This window comes from Rhinopithecus bieti, unplaced genomic scaffold, assembly GCF_001698545.2.
Source record: "Rhinopithecus bieti isolate Rb0 unplaced genomic scaffold, ASM169854v2 scaffold_11964, whole genome shotgun sequence".
In the NCBI taxonomy this organism is placed as follows: domain Eukaryota; kingdom Metazoa; phylum Chordata; class Mammalia; order Primates; family Cercopithecidae; genus Rhinopithecus; species Rhinopithecus bieti.
The window spans coordinates 2,109,647-2,127,747 of record NW_016807677.1 but is presented as its reverse complement, the minus strand read 5'-3'; the positions used below and the strand labels follow the sequence as shown (position 1 = coordinate 2,127,747).

At 48.9% G+C, this 18,101-nt stretch overlaps 2 protein-coding genes across 3 annotated transcripts; both read right to left on the bottom strand.

Annotated features, from left to right (window-relative positions):
- Positions 1-140: 140 nt before the first annotated feature.
- On the bottom strand, positions 141-9,462 carry ZPR1 (ZPR1 zinc finger). The gene is made up of 14 exons (XM_017883119.1): positions 9,235-9,462; positions 8,917-9,078; positions 8,409-8,499; positions 7,953-8,023; positions 6,904-6,990; positions 6,624-6,746; positions 6,214-6,261; positions 5,970-6,036; positions 5,493-5,563; positions 4,656-4,745; positions 4,046-4,156; positions 3,259-3,345; positions 1,347-1,412; positions 141-636 (listed from the first exon to the last, which is right to left on the bottom strand). The coding sequence occupies exons 1-14, from the start codon at positions 9,403-9,405 to the stop codon at positions 502-504; spliced, it is 1,380 nt and encodes a 459-aa protein (XP_017738608.1). The 5' UTR covers positions 9,406-9,462; the 3' UTR covers positions 141-501.
- A 1,336-nt stretch (positions 9,463-10,798) lies between these two features.
- APOA5 (apolipoprotein A5) lies at positions 10,799-13,849 on the bottom strand. 2 transcript variants are annotated; one of them, XM_017883120.1, is made up of 4 exons: positions 13,814-13,849; positions 13,246-13,326; positions 13,021-13,132; positions 10,799-12,499 (listed from the first exon to the last, which is right to left on the bottom strand). In XM_017883120.1, the coding sequence occupies exons 2-4, from the start codon at positions 13,292-13,294 to the stop codon at positions 11,560-11,562; spliced, it is 1,101 nt and encodes a 366-aa protein (XP_017738609.1). In that variant the 5' UTR covers positions 13,295-13,326; positions 13,814-13,849; the 3' UTR covers positions 10,799-11,559. The 2 variants fall into 2 exon arrangements, with proteins under 2 accessions (XP_017738609.1, XP_017738610.1); XM_017883121.1 differs by having other exon boundaries at positions 13,246-13,302.
- Positions 13,850-18,101: the final 4,252 nt, after the last annotated feature.

Here is an 18,101-nt window from a genome sequence, read left to right as displayed (position 1 = left end):
AAAAAAAAAAAAAAAAAAAAAAAAAGGAAGTCATCATTTCAATGGTAACTCCTACACTTGTGCTGGACTCGGTCTCCCCTCAGGAGACTCCTTTCCTGTTGAAAGTCAGTATTTTATATACTTGAAACCAACAACCAAACTCCAGGTGTAACTTTATTCCACCTTCTCCGACTTCAGAGTTCTAACCTTAGAGGACAGAGCATTAAGTGGAGGGAGGGTAAGGACTTGCTATGAAAAAAGTGGTAATGACATACCCCTGGTTCATTTCTGGGTTTCCTCCTAGGCCAATTCAAAACTTCCAAAATAAGGTCAAGTAACACAATAGGCTCACACTTACATGACAAGCTGTTTAGAAAGTGTGCATAGATCTCTGACTCAGACCAGATGTCCTCCCCACCATGGGCAAGGGCTGGTGGGGAGGACACTCCCAGCCTTCTTCTGATACTAATAAATAACCTACAGAAAGAGCAGCACTGGCGGCTGGCCCTTGAGCCCCCACTGCTACCGCTGTGAAGCGAGGCCTGCCTCATAGCCCTCTGTCTTCATGTCATTGAGCCCTAGCTCCTCATTTTGGTCAAAGGTGCGCTTGTAACGCTCCACCTTCATCTCAGGATCATCTTCAGGTGCATACACATTCTGCAAGGTCAAGGACAGACAATCAGTGCCGCTGTGCCACTCCCCCTCCCTACAGGCAGCTTCCAGTTCCCACTTTCCCAAGAACATCATGAGTTTTGGGTTTTTCTTCTTATTTTATTGGCCTCCAATTTCCCACAGCTAGACTGAACTAGTGGGTAGCAACAGAGCCCACATGCGCCAGGGGTGGAAGACCCCAGCCCTAGAATGAGGGAACGATCCACCTATTTTGTAGTATCTGCACCTTCTTATAAAAAGTATAGCAATGGTCTTAATCTTGGAAAGAACTTAGAAGTTTTGCCTGACCCATGGTAAGCATTCAATCAATGTTAAAGGCACATCAATCACCGGACTATCTCCTCAGTCAACTTAAAGCCTATCAGTTTCCTATCTTGGCCTCTGGATGAGGCACCATTTCTCCTCACTCCATAATCAGATGTGCAAAATGAAAACTCCAGAACTGGGACAAGAGCTAGAATACAGAAAAAAAGGAGCCTCAGAGTATCCTTTTTTCCTTCTTTACATACACTTAAAAAAAAAGAAATCCTCTCCCACACCCCCCTCTTTTCTCCCTTATGTATCTTCTAACTTCGCCTCCTTGGTAAAAAGTAGTCCATTTAGAATCAAGTCTTTCAGTTTCTAGGGAAATGATATATATTCAAGGAAGATCAGAAAATGCTTCTCTATGAAACATCAGGGAAGGTCTACTATACCTGCAAGTAACTGTTTCCTGCTGGATCATCCATAATAAAGTGGGCCTTCATGTTACCTTCGATGATCTAAAGGAGAGAGAGAACACAGCAAGTAAATTTTACATAACCTCTGTAAAAAGGGGCTATGTCTGCCAGACAAGAAGCAACCCAATTTATATTACAGAATCCCCAAAAGTTTTAAGAATTGGTGAAATTAGGTAGCTCTGAAAGTAGAGGGGAAAGGATCTAAAACAAGGACTGTTAGAAAAGCCAACATCACCAAGCTGTGGACTGGGGGGTGCTGGCCCAGTTGAAGGTAGAGGGAAAGGAATCAAGAACAATGAGGTTAAATGAATGTAAGCATATGGAAAACAGAATACGTATACACCCCAGCCCCCTTTCCACAGCTCTCAGAACACTGCCAGCCAAGCCTTTACCCTCAGGCCAGGAAATGCAACAACCACGGAGTGGAATCTGACTAGCCCAAGAGGAAAGACCTAACAATTCTGGCATTGGAGGCCACCTCAACAAAACAACTAAGCTAAATTCCCCTGTAATAAGCCCTATGTCAACAAGGCTCACCCCCTACTCAGGTCTTTAGTCAGCTACTTGTAAGAAGACAATGATTATCAGACATCTGAGCAAAGCCTTTAACATTGAAAGATGGGAAATCAAATGGGAAAAAAGAGGATGCAAGGAGAATAAAATGTCAAAAAAGATCCAACATCAGTATCAAGAAGTGCTATATAAATTACATGCTGAAAAATTTTTTAAAATAATAATAATCCTCAAGAAGAAAAAAATACTACATCTTTAAGACAGGATGCTATTTTTTTAAAATCTCCTTGAAAAATAAAAGTTTTAGTGGAAATGAAAACCTCAATTGAAGGGTTGAAAAATAAAGTTGAGGGAATCTCCTAAAGTAGAACAAAAAAACCAAGAAACCAAGAATAGAACCAAAAAAAAAAAAAGTAAATTATAGAAGACCAGACAAGTAAGTCTAATATCTAAAATCCAGGAGTTCTCAGAAAGGACAGAAAAAAAAATCAGAAAAAAGATAATCTTCAATAGAATAATTCATGAAAGCTTCTTAAAACTGAACCACATGAGTTTTCCAGACTGAAAAGATCCACAGATCCACCAAGTGCTTAGCCCAGTGGGTAAAAATTGACCCACACCAAGGCACATCCTGAAATTTTTTCACATCAAAGGAGACAAAGAGATCACAAGACTAGGTCACATATAAAAGACCAGGAATCAAAATGGCTTCAGACTTCTCAGTAGCCAAACTGGAAGACCATAGTGCAGTGTCTTTGAAAATTATTTCTATCCTAGAATCGTATTCCCAGCCAATAATCACTTTAGTGTGATAACAGAATAAAGAAATGTTCAGACATAGAAGGGCCCAGAAATTTTATTTCCCATGTGCTTTGTCCCAGGAAGCTACTGGAGGAGATGCTCTAACAAAATAAAGGAGAAAAACAAGAAAGAAGACATGGAATATAAAAAACCAGAATAAGGCTGGGCACGGTGGCTCATGCCTGTAATGCCAGCACTTTGGGAGGCCGAGGCAGGCGGATCACGAGGTCAGGAGTTCGAGACCAGTCTGGCCAACATAGCGAAATCCTGTCTCTACTAAAAATACAAAAAATTAGCCACGCGTGGTAGTGTGCGCCTGTAATCCCAGCTACTCAGGAGGCTGAGGCAGGAGAATTGTGTGAACCCGGGAGGCAGAGGTTGCAGTGAGCTAAGATTGCGCCACTGCATTCCAACCTGGGCAACAGAACAAGACTGCTTCCAAAAAAAAAAAAAGAAAAAGAAAACCAGAAGAATGCCCAACATGATGGTTAGATGTTCAAAAAGTGGCCAAGACATGAGCATGCAGCCTCTTGTTCACTGGACCCTAAGTACTGACTGGCCAGTGACCTCTTACCTGGTCCATCTTCTGGCTAAACTCCTGCAGTCTCTCTTTCTGGCAAGGATTTGAACTGTCACCCAGTGTGAAAGGATTTTTGGTCACCTGCAATAAATGATATCCAAATTGTGTGAATACTGGCTTTATATTTGTTAGGCCTGACCATAAACTACGCAGGGGGTGGCAGTGGGTGCCCAGTCAGGGAAACTTGGTTTCCATTTAGCCCACACCACCTTTCTGACCAAGGCAGTCGCTACTAGGAGTCTATGGGATAATGTGCCAAGATAACAAAACTGGCAATGTAAAACAAAAATCGAAACATGTTCTTAGAATATGATCTCTAATACTAATTTGGAGAAGAAATGCAAAGAAAAAGTACAATTTACAACTACAAAATGCCCAACAGAGAATCAAGTGAAATAATTCATCAAGAAGATAAATATTTGGACTAAGTCAACACATGTATGTTTTTTACGTTGGGAAGTTTTAGGTGCTAAGAAGGACCCTCATCACCTAACTTTCCAGTAAAATAAATGACTTCTCCAAGACCACAAAATAACTATGAAGTCCCAAAGTTAGGCCTGGAATTTCCATTCAACATTTCCCATAAACTTATCTTCACAATCCAAAGTAATATTTAAGTCTCTTCACAATCCAAAATAATATTTAAGTCTCCTAAACCAGCTTTAAGGCAAAGAAACCCACAGTTACCACCACCGAAAACTAGGATGTTTGAAGTCTTCCAGTCCTTTTTCACACAGCCAAATTGCTCAAAGGTGGTTAACACACTACTCAGGTGACTCACCAGTTCTCGGATGTCTTTCAGCAGCCCTTCCAGTGTGGTGAACTTGCCCCCAAGGACGGCCATTCCCAGTTCAAATTCTAGCTCTGGGATTTCCACACTGCAAGTCTCAGACTGTGAGATGAGAGGTCAGTTTTAAGCTTTAAGTCAGAAGCAAAGAAAGCCAACCAGAGGCCTCCTGCTCAATTAATACCAGCAGTGATAGACTGGGGACAAGGGCAGCTGTCCCAGTTTTCTCTGACTCCCTTGTTAAAGCTTGTGACTCACTCCTGTCCATCTGAACCACGGGAATGGATCCAACTTAATAAAGGGAAGCTCAGTCATAGTTTCAAGCTGTCAGGTATCCTGTCATTAGGGGACAGAAAAGAGGACCCAGATAGACACTGGAGGCCAAAAAGCTACCCGCTCATCAGAAAGAGCTAACAGGTCACCTTCTACATCTACATTAATTCCAACCTTGGATTAATCCCCTCTGCTCAGGGGTCCTCAAAGCCAGGGAAGTAGGAGATGCCTCATGGCCCTGAACATTATTCCCAAAAGACAGCTTCACCTAGATAGAGACAGCTTATCTAACTTATGAGGAGGACACTGACTTTCCCAAGCTGACTGTTACCTTGAGGAGGTCTCTGGTCATATCTGAGGGATCTGTGATGTGGAGGGTGATCCTGGTGCCCAAGGGTTCTACTGCTCCTCCAGATTTCACCTGCATAGAAAACAGTCAGGAGCAACAGAGAGAAGACCTGAGCCTATCTTGGTACCCAGGAGACGTGGAGTGGAGGCTTGGACCTCCAGTCAGTTAGGCCCACTAATAGCTACCAAAGAGAGAGCCTTCTAAACAGCAGTCACCCAAACCAAAAACACCAAGAGCTGGCCAGGAGCAGCGTCCAACCCTGGTAACATGCCAAAACCTCTCCCAAACTGCCAACAAACTCTGAATTTACCTTAAGAAAAACCTGACTCTTGGGGTTGAAAGAGACTTTTAAGCATTTATTGCAGTCCTTTCATCCACTGCATCCAATGTGTGGGTCTCCTTTATAATATTCTGGTTAAAGAACTGAATTAGCTTATACTCAGATACACTCAGGAGAAAGGAATTTATAACTCTCCAAGGCAGCTCATTCTATTTTCAGACAGCTCTATTGGGTTCTTCATTGTGAAGTCTAAGTCTGCCTCCCTGAACTTCCACACCTCTGAGGAGTGGGTCAAAAGACTTTTCTCTTATATCATCAACCTTTAAAATGTCTTAAACAAGTTATAGAATCTCTAACTTTTCTTTTCTAGGCTACTTCCCGTTCCTTCAAGGGCTCCTTACCCTACACTAGACCTAAGAAAAAGACCCAAGCTGCTCTACACCCCCTGCCCTCAAGTCCTGAAGTATTTAGGAAGAATGATAGTTAAAACGGGGTTAACCTTAAGCTAGTCTTCTTCCCAAATAATGGTGCCCACCCACCTCATTGGTCCGATGTCCACAGTTCTCGCAGTTGGTAGCCATGATGATAACCTCCTTAAAGTGAGGGATTTCTGGAAAACGGAGTTAAGGAAATCTACTTCCAGGTGAACAGGACCACCATCTGGGGAAAAACAAAGCCAAACCCCACACAAACATATGCTGGTCCCAGAACTGCAGGAAATATTCACAAGAGGCAGCCCACAGAGTGCTCCAGAAGAGGGCAAGTTCCCAACCCATGGCGATCCCTGTTCACACATTTGAAGGCATGGCTCAGACCACATACACACAGTCTAGTGACCATGGCCTAATTTTCTCTTTGAACATAAAACCCAAAGTACACAGTCTAATCAAAGATAATATTCTCCTTATCACTGGGTATAACGCATGTGCTTTCCTTGAAAGGGATGCTCCCAGCCTAATTATAATCTTCATGCCTGAGTCAGAGGAAGAGCAACCCAACTGCTTGGCAAAAGATACGTACTAGCTTCATGTTGGTCTGAGCGGGGGCATTGCATTCTGGGCAGTTTGTGTTGAACTGGAGCACCTGAAACACAACATGGGGACAAAGGGTGAGCCCTCCTTGATGGGATGTTCAGGCTAAAGACACTCAGTTGGTATGCTGGTGGTCATCTATGTTGGTGGCAAGGAAGACAGATGCTGAACAGCATCAGTCTCAGCCCACAACTCTGCTCCTTCCTCACCAGTAGCCAGTGTGACTCACTTCATTTCTGAGATCTTCCTCTTCTGGCTTCTCTGCTGGTGCTTCTTCCTAAAATAGCAAAGATGCACATCGCAAGTTGGCAGGTATAACTCAGTGTCCCCAACACCCTGCCCTGGAGTGGGAGAAAATGCTCTGGCTCACTTATGTCAGGTGCCACCTCATCAGTTAGAGAAACCACAAAGTAAAGCCCCAACCAAGGGAAGAACAGGGCTTAAGATAGGATCACAGCCACTGCCATCCTTTCTGTGAAGTTTACCCAAGTCCTGGACATGAGCAAGATGAGAAGCACAAACAAGCTGAGATAGGGCACACAGAGCAGCAGCAGCAGCAAAATAAGTTCCACTGACTCCAAGCAACCCAGAGTGTGCGATAATTCCAGAGCATTCTTCTGGATCCTTCAGTCCACTTACTTGGAGCCCCAGCATCTCTTCCTGATGTCGGGTCCGGTTGTAGTGTGTGATCACCAGGGCATCATCTTTCTGAGGAGCATGTGGGTTTTCCACAAAGCTGTTCCCTGAGGGATCATCAATGATCTAACAAATGGGTGAAGAGAGTCATTGCAAAAGGAAATCACAAACAATCCTACATCACCTACTATCAGACCACTCAGGCACCACAGTGGAAAATCCCAGCAGTCTTAATAGTCCCTCCTCCCCTAATCAAGGGCAAGTCCAGTCTCTCAATACTCACCAGAGTGAAAGGGGAGGCTACTTGCTTTAGCTCCTTTAGTTTGACAATGAACTCATCAATTCTTTCAGCTGTAGCATCTTTGTTTGCCTGCCGTGAACAGAGAGTAAAGCATCAGCCCTGGTGGTGTACTTATGCCCTGCCCCTTGTCATGCCCATGTTATTTCCATTAGGAAGTCACCACCTGTCTCAGTGTGAGTGGAAACTTCAGGCTTCATAATGAGATGTAGCAAACAAGCCTGAAGTTGACGGGTGGTGACAGGCAAGCCTCATTTTTCTCACTCATTCAACCATTTAGCCCGGCCACTCATGCCATGTTAGAAATATAATAGTAGGCCGGGCGCGGTGGCTCAAGCCTGTAATCCCAGCACTTTGGGAGGCCGAGGCGGGCGGATCACAAGGTCAGGAGGTCAAGACCATCCTGGCTAACACAGTGAAACCCCATCTCCACTTAAAAAATACAAAAAATTAGCCGGGCGAGATGGCGGGCGCCTGTAGTCCCAGCTACTCGGGAGGCTGAGGTAGGAGAATGGCGTGGACCCGGGAGGCGGAGCTTGCAGTGAGCTGAGATCCGGCCACTGCACTCCAGCCTGGGCGACAGAGCGAGACTCCATCTCAAAAAAAAAAAAAAAAAAAAAAAAAAAAAAAAAGAAATATAAATATATCAGTCCTCTCATGGGACTCCCCAGCCAATTAAGGAGACAAATAACTAAAGATGCAGTTATAGTATATTACTTGTCATAATAAATATAGGAATGCAACAGAATACTCAGGAAACACAGATAACCCAAGGGGATTAGGAAAGGCTCTTCAGAGGCAACGTTATTATCGCCTGTCTGATGAGGCCTGAATATATATACTGAGAGAGGGAAGTGGAAAAGACAATAATTACAACATATGCAACATCCTAGCAGCTCCAGCACCACCATATGCTTACCCAAAAAGTTTCCAAAATTTAGTCAGAGACTATTCAGACACATGGGACACGCTATAGTCAGACACATATAAGCAATTATTCCTTGAGCCGCTACAATCAGAAAACCCCAGCTTACCCTTCGTGCTGGCTGGTCCTGCTCCAGGCCAGAGATAGCACGGGTGATCAATCCTTCAACAGTGGTCAGAGCTTGTGAACAACAACAAAAGACAAGTGTGACTTAGCCTTAGCTCTGCTATCAAGTGCCTGTATGACCCTGGGCAATTCACTTGAACTCTCTGGGTCTTAATTTCCTCATCCATAAAATGAGAAGGCCAGGGCAAGGTTCCATTCATGTCTGATAACAGTGATGCTAAAATTCTATAATAAACACATTATGGTATTACCATTACCTTCTACCATCTCGAGCTGTTTGACCTAAGCTTTCTACTCATGATAAACCAATGAAGATCACAATGATTACATGGTAGAACCCATACACAAACCATGAGACCTGGCACCAGGGGGTTTGCAAGAAAGAGGGTAAGACTCTGGCTACATGTGAACAGCCCAAATACTCTGATCTTAAACTTACCTCCTTTCTGGCTAAAGGCAGGAATTTCAAAATCTAGCTCGGGAATCCTTGTGGTAGCAGAGTCAGTCTTCACCACTTCTCTATTCATGTCCTGGGCAGAAAGGAATACGTTCAGTATAAAGAGGCTGCAGAACAGCTTCTCAAGTAATAACCAGACTGTCCCCTTTCCATCAGACCCTAGCCCAGCTGTCTCTCCCTCTCGCCACTCCACAGGGTCCAGACTGCTCCTTTCGAATAGTACAGGTGGTGTGAGCCAGGCTGTCCAAATGGTGAGAATACTATTCATAACAACTACTGCTCATTTCATACGCTCAGACATTTACGAAGCATTTTAACAAATCTTATCTCACTTGAGCTGATGACAACACCAGTACCATTTTACAAAAGAAACTAAGGCTAGAAGACATAGGGGGATTTATTTAAGATCAGACCGCCTGGACCAGAGCTCTGACCCCAGTCCCCAATCTCCCTCTAGAATACTGAGGTACCTGCTCTAAGGTCCTCTCACCTCCGGAGCCCTGACGGTCAAAGTGTAGCGTACTCCCTGGTCCTGGACCCTGCCTGCCGACTGGATCTCCGTGTTGTTCCAGCCACAGTGCTCGCAAGAAAAGGAGCTCACGATTATTTCTCTGAAGAAGGGAATCTTGGTGAGCAGGAGGCGCGTCATGCCCTGGTGAAGCAGAAAGCAGCGAAGGAAAAAAGTCAATGAAACTCCCCGTTCCCCGCCCTACTATCTCCGGGAGCGTCTCGGGGTCCCCGACAAGGCCCACCTGGCTGGGTCCGACCCCCGGCTCGTCCCGGCCCAAGCCCTACCCCCCCGCCTCACATTGCAGTAACAATTCATGCATAGCGATTCGATCTCGGTGGGCTGCTGCTCCTCGTCCTCGGCGCTGATGGGCCGGAACAAGTGATCAGGGGCGGGCGGCGGGGCCAGGGCGGGTGACGGGGCGACGGCAGCCCCCGGGGGCCCTGGTTCCACAGCCCCGCTGGCCGCCATGGCCACCACGCGCAATTTGGACCTCTGCTTCCGACTTCCTCCGCTCTAGCGGCCCCACCCCGTATCGTCACTTCCGTCAGTTGCCACCACCCCCGCCTCCCTTCTTAAAGAGGCCGCAGACTCCGGGCCTTGGGGAACAATGTCGTCAAGGGCTCCAGGTTCCCAGGTTTATATGGCTCGAACCTTCCATCGCCAGCCAGATCCACCTCAACTCAGCCGTCACTTCCCCCAAGACGTCCTCTTAGAACCAGGGCCGTTTTTTGCTCCTTCACAATAGCTCCACCGCACCGGGTTCTATTGGTCCCTACGTCGGTAGAGCCTTGAGGACAAGGGGCCGGACTTGTCCCTGGGGAATCCCTGAGAAGGTGCGCCCGGAGCCGGGATGCTTGGTTCCAGTGTTGGGCCACATGCTGCTTGCGTGCTAGGTCCCCCCTCCGGGTGGCTCAGCTTTTTCCCCTCTCTCAATCCCTGAAGCCTGCTGTCATTTTCTGTCCTTCCCACTCCCTATTCTGTCCTCATCACTACCTTCCCCAATCCCAGCCTCAAGTACACAGCCCTCATTTCCACCTCCTCCCATCCCCACCATAGCCCACCCCCTTGACCCATGCTTTTCCAGTTTCCTAACAACAACAAAAACACCTTTTATTATTTCTACCTTTCTAGCACTTCTTCTCTCCAGGTGCTGGGTCCACAACCCAGTTCTGTGGCCAACATTGTCAACATCCAGGGTGTCAGGGAAGACCAGCCTGCAGGCATGATGAGCCTACATATGTGTGGGGTCTGTGCTACGGGGTTGGGGAACAGGCAGGTGCTGAGAACCCTGGGACAGTAGGCTGAACTGGGAGGAAAGGGGGCTGGACAGGGCAGTCCAAAGACAAGAGACTGTATTTACCCTTTCCACTTCCTCCACCACACCGCAGTTTCAGTTCCCAGGGGATCTATAGGGAGCATTGGTGCTGCTGAGTGAAAGAGTTTGAGAGTCCCAAGAAGAGAGTCCAGCATAAAAAGAGGCCATTCAAGCTCTAGAACAGCAGGAACAAAGGAGGCAGGCAGCCCACCTCAGGAATTTCAAGTCCCCCAGGGCCACAGGTCTTCCAGACACAGCCTGCATTCCATGCCCACTGTCCTGTGGGGAGCAGGCTAGTGAATAGTGCAGGTGCAGAGGAAGGGTCCATAACCCAGGCCCTCCCACCAGGTTTGACAGACAGCATTGTCTAGCTAGGATCCCTGAAGCAGAGCCCAGTCAGAACCCCTTTGACAGACCTGGACTGGGAGGGGGTCGATGAGAAAGAGCAGCAAGGGAATGGAGTGGGTGATAGGTGTGCTTTGGGGAGAGTGGTGAGGCCACTGCTTTCAGACATGGTCCAAATGAGAGTCACACCAGGCAAACTTCTATCATAAACATCTATTTCATTTGAGCCAGAAGTCTAGGCTTCAGCTTGGGAGTCCAGAGGGAGGGGCTGGAGATGGGGAGAGCACACAGTATGCTCCCCAGAGGGTATAAGGAGCTCCCACAGTTTGGAGGGTTCAGTCCCTTATTTAGGTGTAGAGCTATGTCAGGAAACATGGGCTCTGCCCTCTCCTATCACAGTCCCCACCTTTCATATCCACCAGCATCAGAGCCAGCAGGGATATTCACACACCATCACATGTTCTCCCCATGACATTCTCCTCTTTCTCCCTTCTATTCCCCTGATAGCTGCCATGGCAGCCCTGGGGAGACAAGTGCTCCTCTCTGTGGACCAGCTGTAGCAGTGGCCACCAGGCAGCCAGAAGTGACCAGAGCCAAACTCCAGGACGTAGTGGCACAGTCTTCCAGCATCACGGCAAACAGGCTTGCAGATAATCACCCACACGCATGGTGCCTCTCCCTCCCTACTCCCTCACCCTTGAATGGAGCAACTCATGAGCATTCCCAAATGAGCACTGGAAGGCTGGGTTTGCAAAGCCTGGTGAGTGTAATGCATCCAGATGGGGGAGCCGCAGGAGGCTGGATATGCGGGAGACAGCAGCCCCTTTGGTGGCCTCCCTGTCCTGCACAGGACCTTCCGCCCTCCACCCAACAGGCCACTTTCAAGGACTGAACCATGCTAGAGGCTCAGAGCCAGGGCTCCCCAGACAAGGAGCTGGGAATGGCCCTGGGCAGGTAGACCCTCAGGGCTCCCCCAGGTGGCTGTGACCTTGGTCATGAAGGCTGTGAGTGATGTCTTCCCACAGGTCATCCAGACGGCCCTGCAGCTTGCTCAGAACCTTGCCACTGTCCGTTTGTTGAAACTCTGGGGTGAAGGCGCTGTGGCCTGGGGGAGGTGGCGCCAGCTGCTGCTGGACTTCCTCAGTCTCCTGGTCGATGGCGCGAGTGAAGGCAGCGATCTGCAGGTAGGTGTCCTGGCGGAAAGCCTGGAGTCGCTGGCGCACCTCCTCGGAGAGCATCTGGGGGTCCGGGCCGGCCCCCTCCTCAGTCCCAGTGCCTGCAAAGGCCCTACTGAGCTCATCGCGCAGCTGGTCCAGGTTCTGCTGGATGCGTGTGTGCAGGGCCTTGGCCTTGAGCGTGAGCTTCCGGGAGAGCACCTGCACGCAGCGACTGAGGCGCGCGGGGCTGGCTGGGGCGTGCGAAGCCACCCTGCGGTGCAGCTCCTGCACGTGGCGCCCGATGCCGCTTACCAGGCTCTCGGCGTAGGGGTGGAAGAACTCTCTGAAGCGGCCAGTGTGGTTCACCACACGGCTCTGTAGTTCCTGCAGCAAAGCCCGCGCCTCGTCCACGCCCCCCAGCAGCTGGGCCTTGGTGTCTTCTCCCACCACGCGCAACTGCTCCTGCAGCTCCTGCACGCGCAGCGCCACCTGCTCCATCAGATCCATCGTGTAGGGCTTCAGTTGCTGCCGCAAACCTTCCAAATTCCAGCCCACCAGCTCGTGCGCTTCTGCCATGTAGGGCTGGAGGCGCGCCTTCACCTCCTCCAACTCCTCCTGCAGCTGCTGCCGCATGCCCACCGGGTCCTGTGGGAGCCGAGGAGCCTCGCTCCCACTCAGAGGCCTGAGCTTTTCCAGGAACTTGTTCATATTGTTGAGGTCTTGCTCAAGGCTGTCTTTCAGGCTCCTGGGGAAGGGGACAGATATCCAGGTCATCAGACTGTTAGCCCCCATCATCTCCTTTATCCCCAAGTCATCGGTCACTGATCCTCTGGGGGAACCAAGGACGCAGGGCGTTGGCCCCAGAGTCAAGGACTCTTGTCCTAACCCTAGCCAGTCACAACTCCTCACGCACGAAGCACAAACACATCGCACATGCAAATCCAGACCTACAACACTCTCCAAATAAACATAGATGCGCCACATCATCCTTTGATTCTGGGGACTGCAGCAGGCGTCTTCCCGGTTGATCCCAAGTCCCGCGCCTCAGTGGGCAATGGGGCAACAGCTATGGAGTTGTCAAGGTGGGGGCTGCAGGCAGAGGGCGCTGAAGAGCCCAGGATGGCCGGGATCAGCGGGCAGAGCTAGCACCGCTCCTTTCCTCTGTCCCAGCAGCGGCCACAGAGGTTGAGGCAGCAGAGGCAGGGCATCATGGCATGGCCCAGCTGTCTCCTCCCTTCGCCTACTCCCCTTCCCCTGGGCACTCACGCGGGCTCGCGGGCCATCTTCTGCTGATGGATCTGCTCCACCCTGCGTTTGTCCCCGCTTGTCTGACTGAAGTAGTCCCAGAAGCCTTTCCGTGCCTGGGTGGCCGAAAACGCTGCGGAGAGGGACTAGGTAATCAGAGCCTGGCCTCTCCTCCCCAGGGTGGACAGGGCCCTCAGGCCAGCCTCCACCCACACCCCCACGTTGAAGTCAGGGTCGGAGACCCACCTGAAAGAAGAGCCAGAGCCCAGGTGAGCAGGGCAGCCATGCTTGCCATTATCTGCTCTGCGAAGACAGGTGGAGGAAGGCCTGGTTAGGGGAAGAAGCAGAGGAAGGGACATGGTGCAGGTGACTTGCCCAGGGGACCTCTCCAGGGGCAACTGCCCGAAATCCTGTTAACCCTTCTTTAGGCTGGGGAGTACAGAGCTGTTGGGGCTCAAGAGGACTGACCTAGGTGAGTCAAGGAGGCTGGGGTGTCTTCCTCAGACAGGGGGCGAGGGCGTGCCCTTGCCACCTCAGTCACACAGCAGGGAGCGTGGTGCTCTAACCCCTTTGCAAAGGTCCCAGACCCCAGGAGCAGCTCCCTAGGCCACTTCTACCAACTTCCCCTGCCCACCTGTCTCCCTCCGTCCCATTTCATGGTGGGAAAAACTGAGCCATAACGAGGGCAAAGATGCAACTCTGCCAAAGTGTTCCAAGAGGACGTCTTAGGGGCCACCCCAGGGTCTCCCCTGAGGCCACCTGCAATACCCTCCCTTAGGACTGCGACCCCCATCCCTCTGCCCCAGCTGCTCACCTGCTCACGTCTGGGCACAGAGAGCAGACATTCTGCTTTATACTCCAGAGCCCTGAGCCTCTGGCACCAATTGCTCTGAGTAAATACCACGTGGAAGTTCAAAAGAAGTTGACCTCAGCTGCCTCCCAGCACTCACCTCCTGCCCTTTCCCTGGCACCCAGAGGGTTAATGAGTGCCCTGGTATCAGGGGCTACCCCAGTAGAGAAGTGCTTCCCAGAAGCTTTACTGGGAATGGGTCTGAACTCGTCACCCAGTTTCCCCCAAACCCCATGACCTTTAACCTTCCCACTGACCTGCTGGCTGGCCCACCAATAGAGAAGAACCTGTATGTCTGCCAAGGGCCCCTCTCTTACACAACTACCCAGAGGCACTGTGTCCCAGCTGGCAAGACAGACAGTGTCCAGCTGCCAGCCAGAACCTGAGCAGCCCCTGACAGCTCCACTACAGGCTCCTCAGGCATCCTGGGGAGAGCCGGCATTCACAGGGTTAAAGACCCAACCACGTCCCTCTTTGTGAAATAATCCTGGAACAACCAAGGGAAGCCAGGCAGGGTGAGATGGCAAGAGACATCTGGGCGAGGGACTCTGAGCCCCAGGAACTGGAGTGAAAGTAGGATTTGCCCCATGGGGAAAGGCTGAACTCCACTATCAGGGCCTCTGAGGAGAGCAAGCCCAAATGCTCAGATCTTCGCTGATGACACACCCACTCCATCTACTGTACTCATACACGCACGTTCACAAGCTCCCGATTCTTGGTCCTAAATGCATCTTGAATCAATCTCCTCTCCTCCATTTCCACTACAATCATTGCACCAGTTGTCTGTCACTTTGATTACATTCATAGCCTCCAACAGGTCTTTCTGCCACACTCCTGCCCATTTAATTCATCCTCCACTGTGGCTCATCCTGACTCATTTCCAGTCTCATCTGCTGCCACATAAAACCACAGCATTCCCTGAGCCTTAATACAGACTCTTCCCTCGGCTTGAAATAGCCTATCCCCTGGTGAATGTATATTCATTTTTTAGAGTTAGTTTGTATTAGTTAGAATTAGACTTGGCTGCAAGGGACATATTGTGTGTATATACACACACACACACAAGATACTGCTCTTACCACTCGTACTGACATCCCATTGGCCACAAGTTAGTCACATGGCTACACTTAGCTGATATGTGTGTGTGTGTGGGGGGGGGTGTGTATATATATATATATATGCAAGAGAATAGCTTAAACAAAATGGAGTCTTATTTCTTTCTCATGTGAATGTAGGCCAGCCAGGGCTGCTTCTATCTTGTTGCACTATTATCGTCAACAAGACGCTCATGTCCAAGTTCCAGCTGCTTCACCTCCAGCCACCAAGTTCACCTCCCAGGGAACAGGAAGGAGGAAAAGGAGAAGGACATACTCCCTCCTTTTAAAGACACATCCCAGATGCTGCTATTACCCCTCGTACTGACATCCTATTGGCCACAACTTAGTCACATGGCTACACTTAGCTGAAAAGGAGGCTGGGAAATAGTTTTTATTTTGGATGGCTGTATGCCCAGCTGAAAAAGGACTCTTAGGAAGAAGAGAAGAAAGGATGTGAGGGGACAGTAGTAGCCCCTGCTGCACAGCTCCAGTGTCACTCTGAACGCCCTCTTCTACCTTCACGTTTTTCTGCTCTGGAGATAAACTGATTCCACACCATTCACACAACACTGTATATTCCTGAATTATAGCACTTACTGTCTCACCGCACAATAATTTGTTGATGAATCTGAGAGCTCTTTGAGTGCAGGGGCTTTTCTAATTCATCTCTATATCCACTAGTATGTTTTGCACAGTGCCTAATATATACAAAATTGAGTGAATTCAATCATTCATTTAATTTAGGAACTGAGGTTTGAAGAGATCAAGTGGCCTGTCCATCATCACACAGTAAGAGCTGCAACCAGGATCAGAACCCAGGTGCTTGGCTCTGGTGGTTCATGAGAGCAGACTATGACCAAGTCATGAAGAGCCTTGTGCAAGCAGTCACTGTAAGGTACATGATGGAGAGGTCACTCAGGAGGGTGGCCAGACAGAAGGCAGAGGAACTATTTAGGGATATTTTGGTAATTTGAGTGAGAAATGAAGACCTGAAGTATGGCATGGCAGTGACGGTTGATAGGTAAGTATATATTAAGGGCTACTAAGGCAGCAGAGTTGATAGCACTTGGTGACTGATTGGATGAGGAAGGTGAAGGAGAGGAAAAAATCCCAATGATTCCCAGATTTCTGAGCAACTAGGGGGATGATTTTTTCTTTCACCAACAGCAGGAGCCTCCTAAGGAAAAGCAGGTTGGGACAGGAAGTGAGAGCTCAGATTAACAGGAGTCCTAACTTGAACCTAAGCTGGGTTTCAGACAGGCATAGGGCAAGCCCAGTTGAGGTCTATTTGCATAATGGCTAAGAAGCCTCCTAAGAGAAAATTCATTTGAAAGGAAAAAAGCAACAGGAACTACCATCCAATCACAAAACTACAGTCAACAAAGGAGAAGAGAGACTCAGAGTATTTGGGAAGGGTACATTTCCAGGGGATGAAAAAATATGGGAGTGGAGAGCCACTGAAAGTGACTTCAGGTGATCACTTATACCCACAGGCTTGTGTTACCTTGTGCCCAAAGGCTGTCCACTGGAGATGTGCTGGCAGTTGGATACAGATATCTCAAGCCCAGGAGAGAAGTCTCGGCCGGAGACGGAGTTTTGGGAGTCATTGGCAGATAGGGGCAGTGGAAGACTTGGGAGTAGATGAAATCTCTAGGGAAAGTGCATGCCAGGAGAAAAGAAACACACTGAGGTCAGAAAACGTCAGTGTGGGCCAGATGCAGTGGCTCACTGCTGCAATCCCAACACTTTGAGACACCCAGGCAGGTGGATCACTTGAAGCCGGGAGTTTGAGACCAGCCTGGCCAACATGGTAAAACCCTGTCTCTACTAAAAATACAGAAAAAAAAAAAAAAAAATAGCCAGATGTGATGGCACACGCCTGTAATCCTAGCTACTCGGGAGGCCGAGGCTGGAGGAGTCCTTGAACCTGGGAGGGAGAGGTTGCAGTGAGATAAGATTGGGCCACTGGACTCCACCCTGGGTGACAGAGCAAGACTCTGTTTCAAAAAAAAACAACAAAAAAAGAAACCTTTGGCGGAGAAAATTAATGCTCTCCAAAGATCCATGTACTGTGCTGTACTTCCCAGACTCCTTTGCAATTAGATTGGGGTCGTATAGTTAGTTCTGGCCAATGGGCTGTGAGCAGAAGAAAATGGGTTACTTCTGTTTGAGGATAATGAAGAGTGGATGTGAGTTCTCCATACTTTTTCCTTCCTTCACCTACAGTGGAAGCAAAGAACTCCAAGCTGGCACCATTGCAAGAGGGAGAGGGTCTATATTCTGAGTTAGTGCTTGGAGCAGCACCTCCCACCTAAAAGAGGGGCAAAGAAGTAGAAGTATAATCAAAATAAAGAAGAATCACAGAAAGAAAATATATTAGTTAAATTATATATGGCTGCTCTGAGAGACCCAAAATAACAGTGGCTTACAGAAGTTAAAAATGTATATTTTCTCCCGTACAAAACTTCACGCTGGTATGGAAGCACTGCTCCACAAAGCTGTCCAGGGTCCTAAGTTCCTTCTGTCTGGAGGCTCTAATATCCCTATGTGTTTCCCTTGTCCACATGATCTAAGATAGCTTATCACCATGTCCACATCCAGCCACTGGAAAGGGGGCAGAGTGGAGGAGAGGAGAGTGCAGAGTGTACCCTCCTTTCTTTCTTTTTTTTTTGAGACGGAGTTTCACTCTTGTTGCCCAGGCTGGAGTGCAATGACACAATCTTGGCCCATTGAAACCTCCGCCTCCCGGGTTCAAGCGATTCTCCCACCTCAGCCTCCCGAGTAGCTGGGATTACAGGCATGCACCACTACGCCCAGCTAATTTTGTATTTTTAGTAGAGCGGGGTTTCTCCATGTTGGTCAAGCTGGTCCTGAACTCCCGGCCTCAGGTGATCCGCCCACCTCAGCCTCCCCAAGTGCTGGGATTACAGGCGTGAGCCACGGCGCCTGGCCACTCTTTCTTTTAAAGACAAAACCTAACTTCTTCTCCCATCCCACTGGTCAGAACTACTTGTAAGGAAGGTTAGGAAATGTCATCTTTGTTTTGAATGGGCCTGAGCTCAATAATCAGTTAAGAATCAGGGATTCTACCCTCATCCTTTGCTGGTGGGATTGTACAATGGTGCCGTTTCTTTGGAAAACAGTCTGGCAGTTCG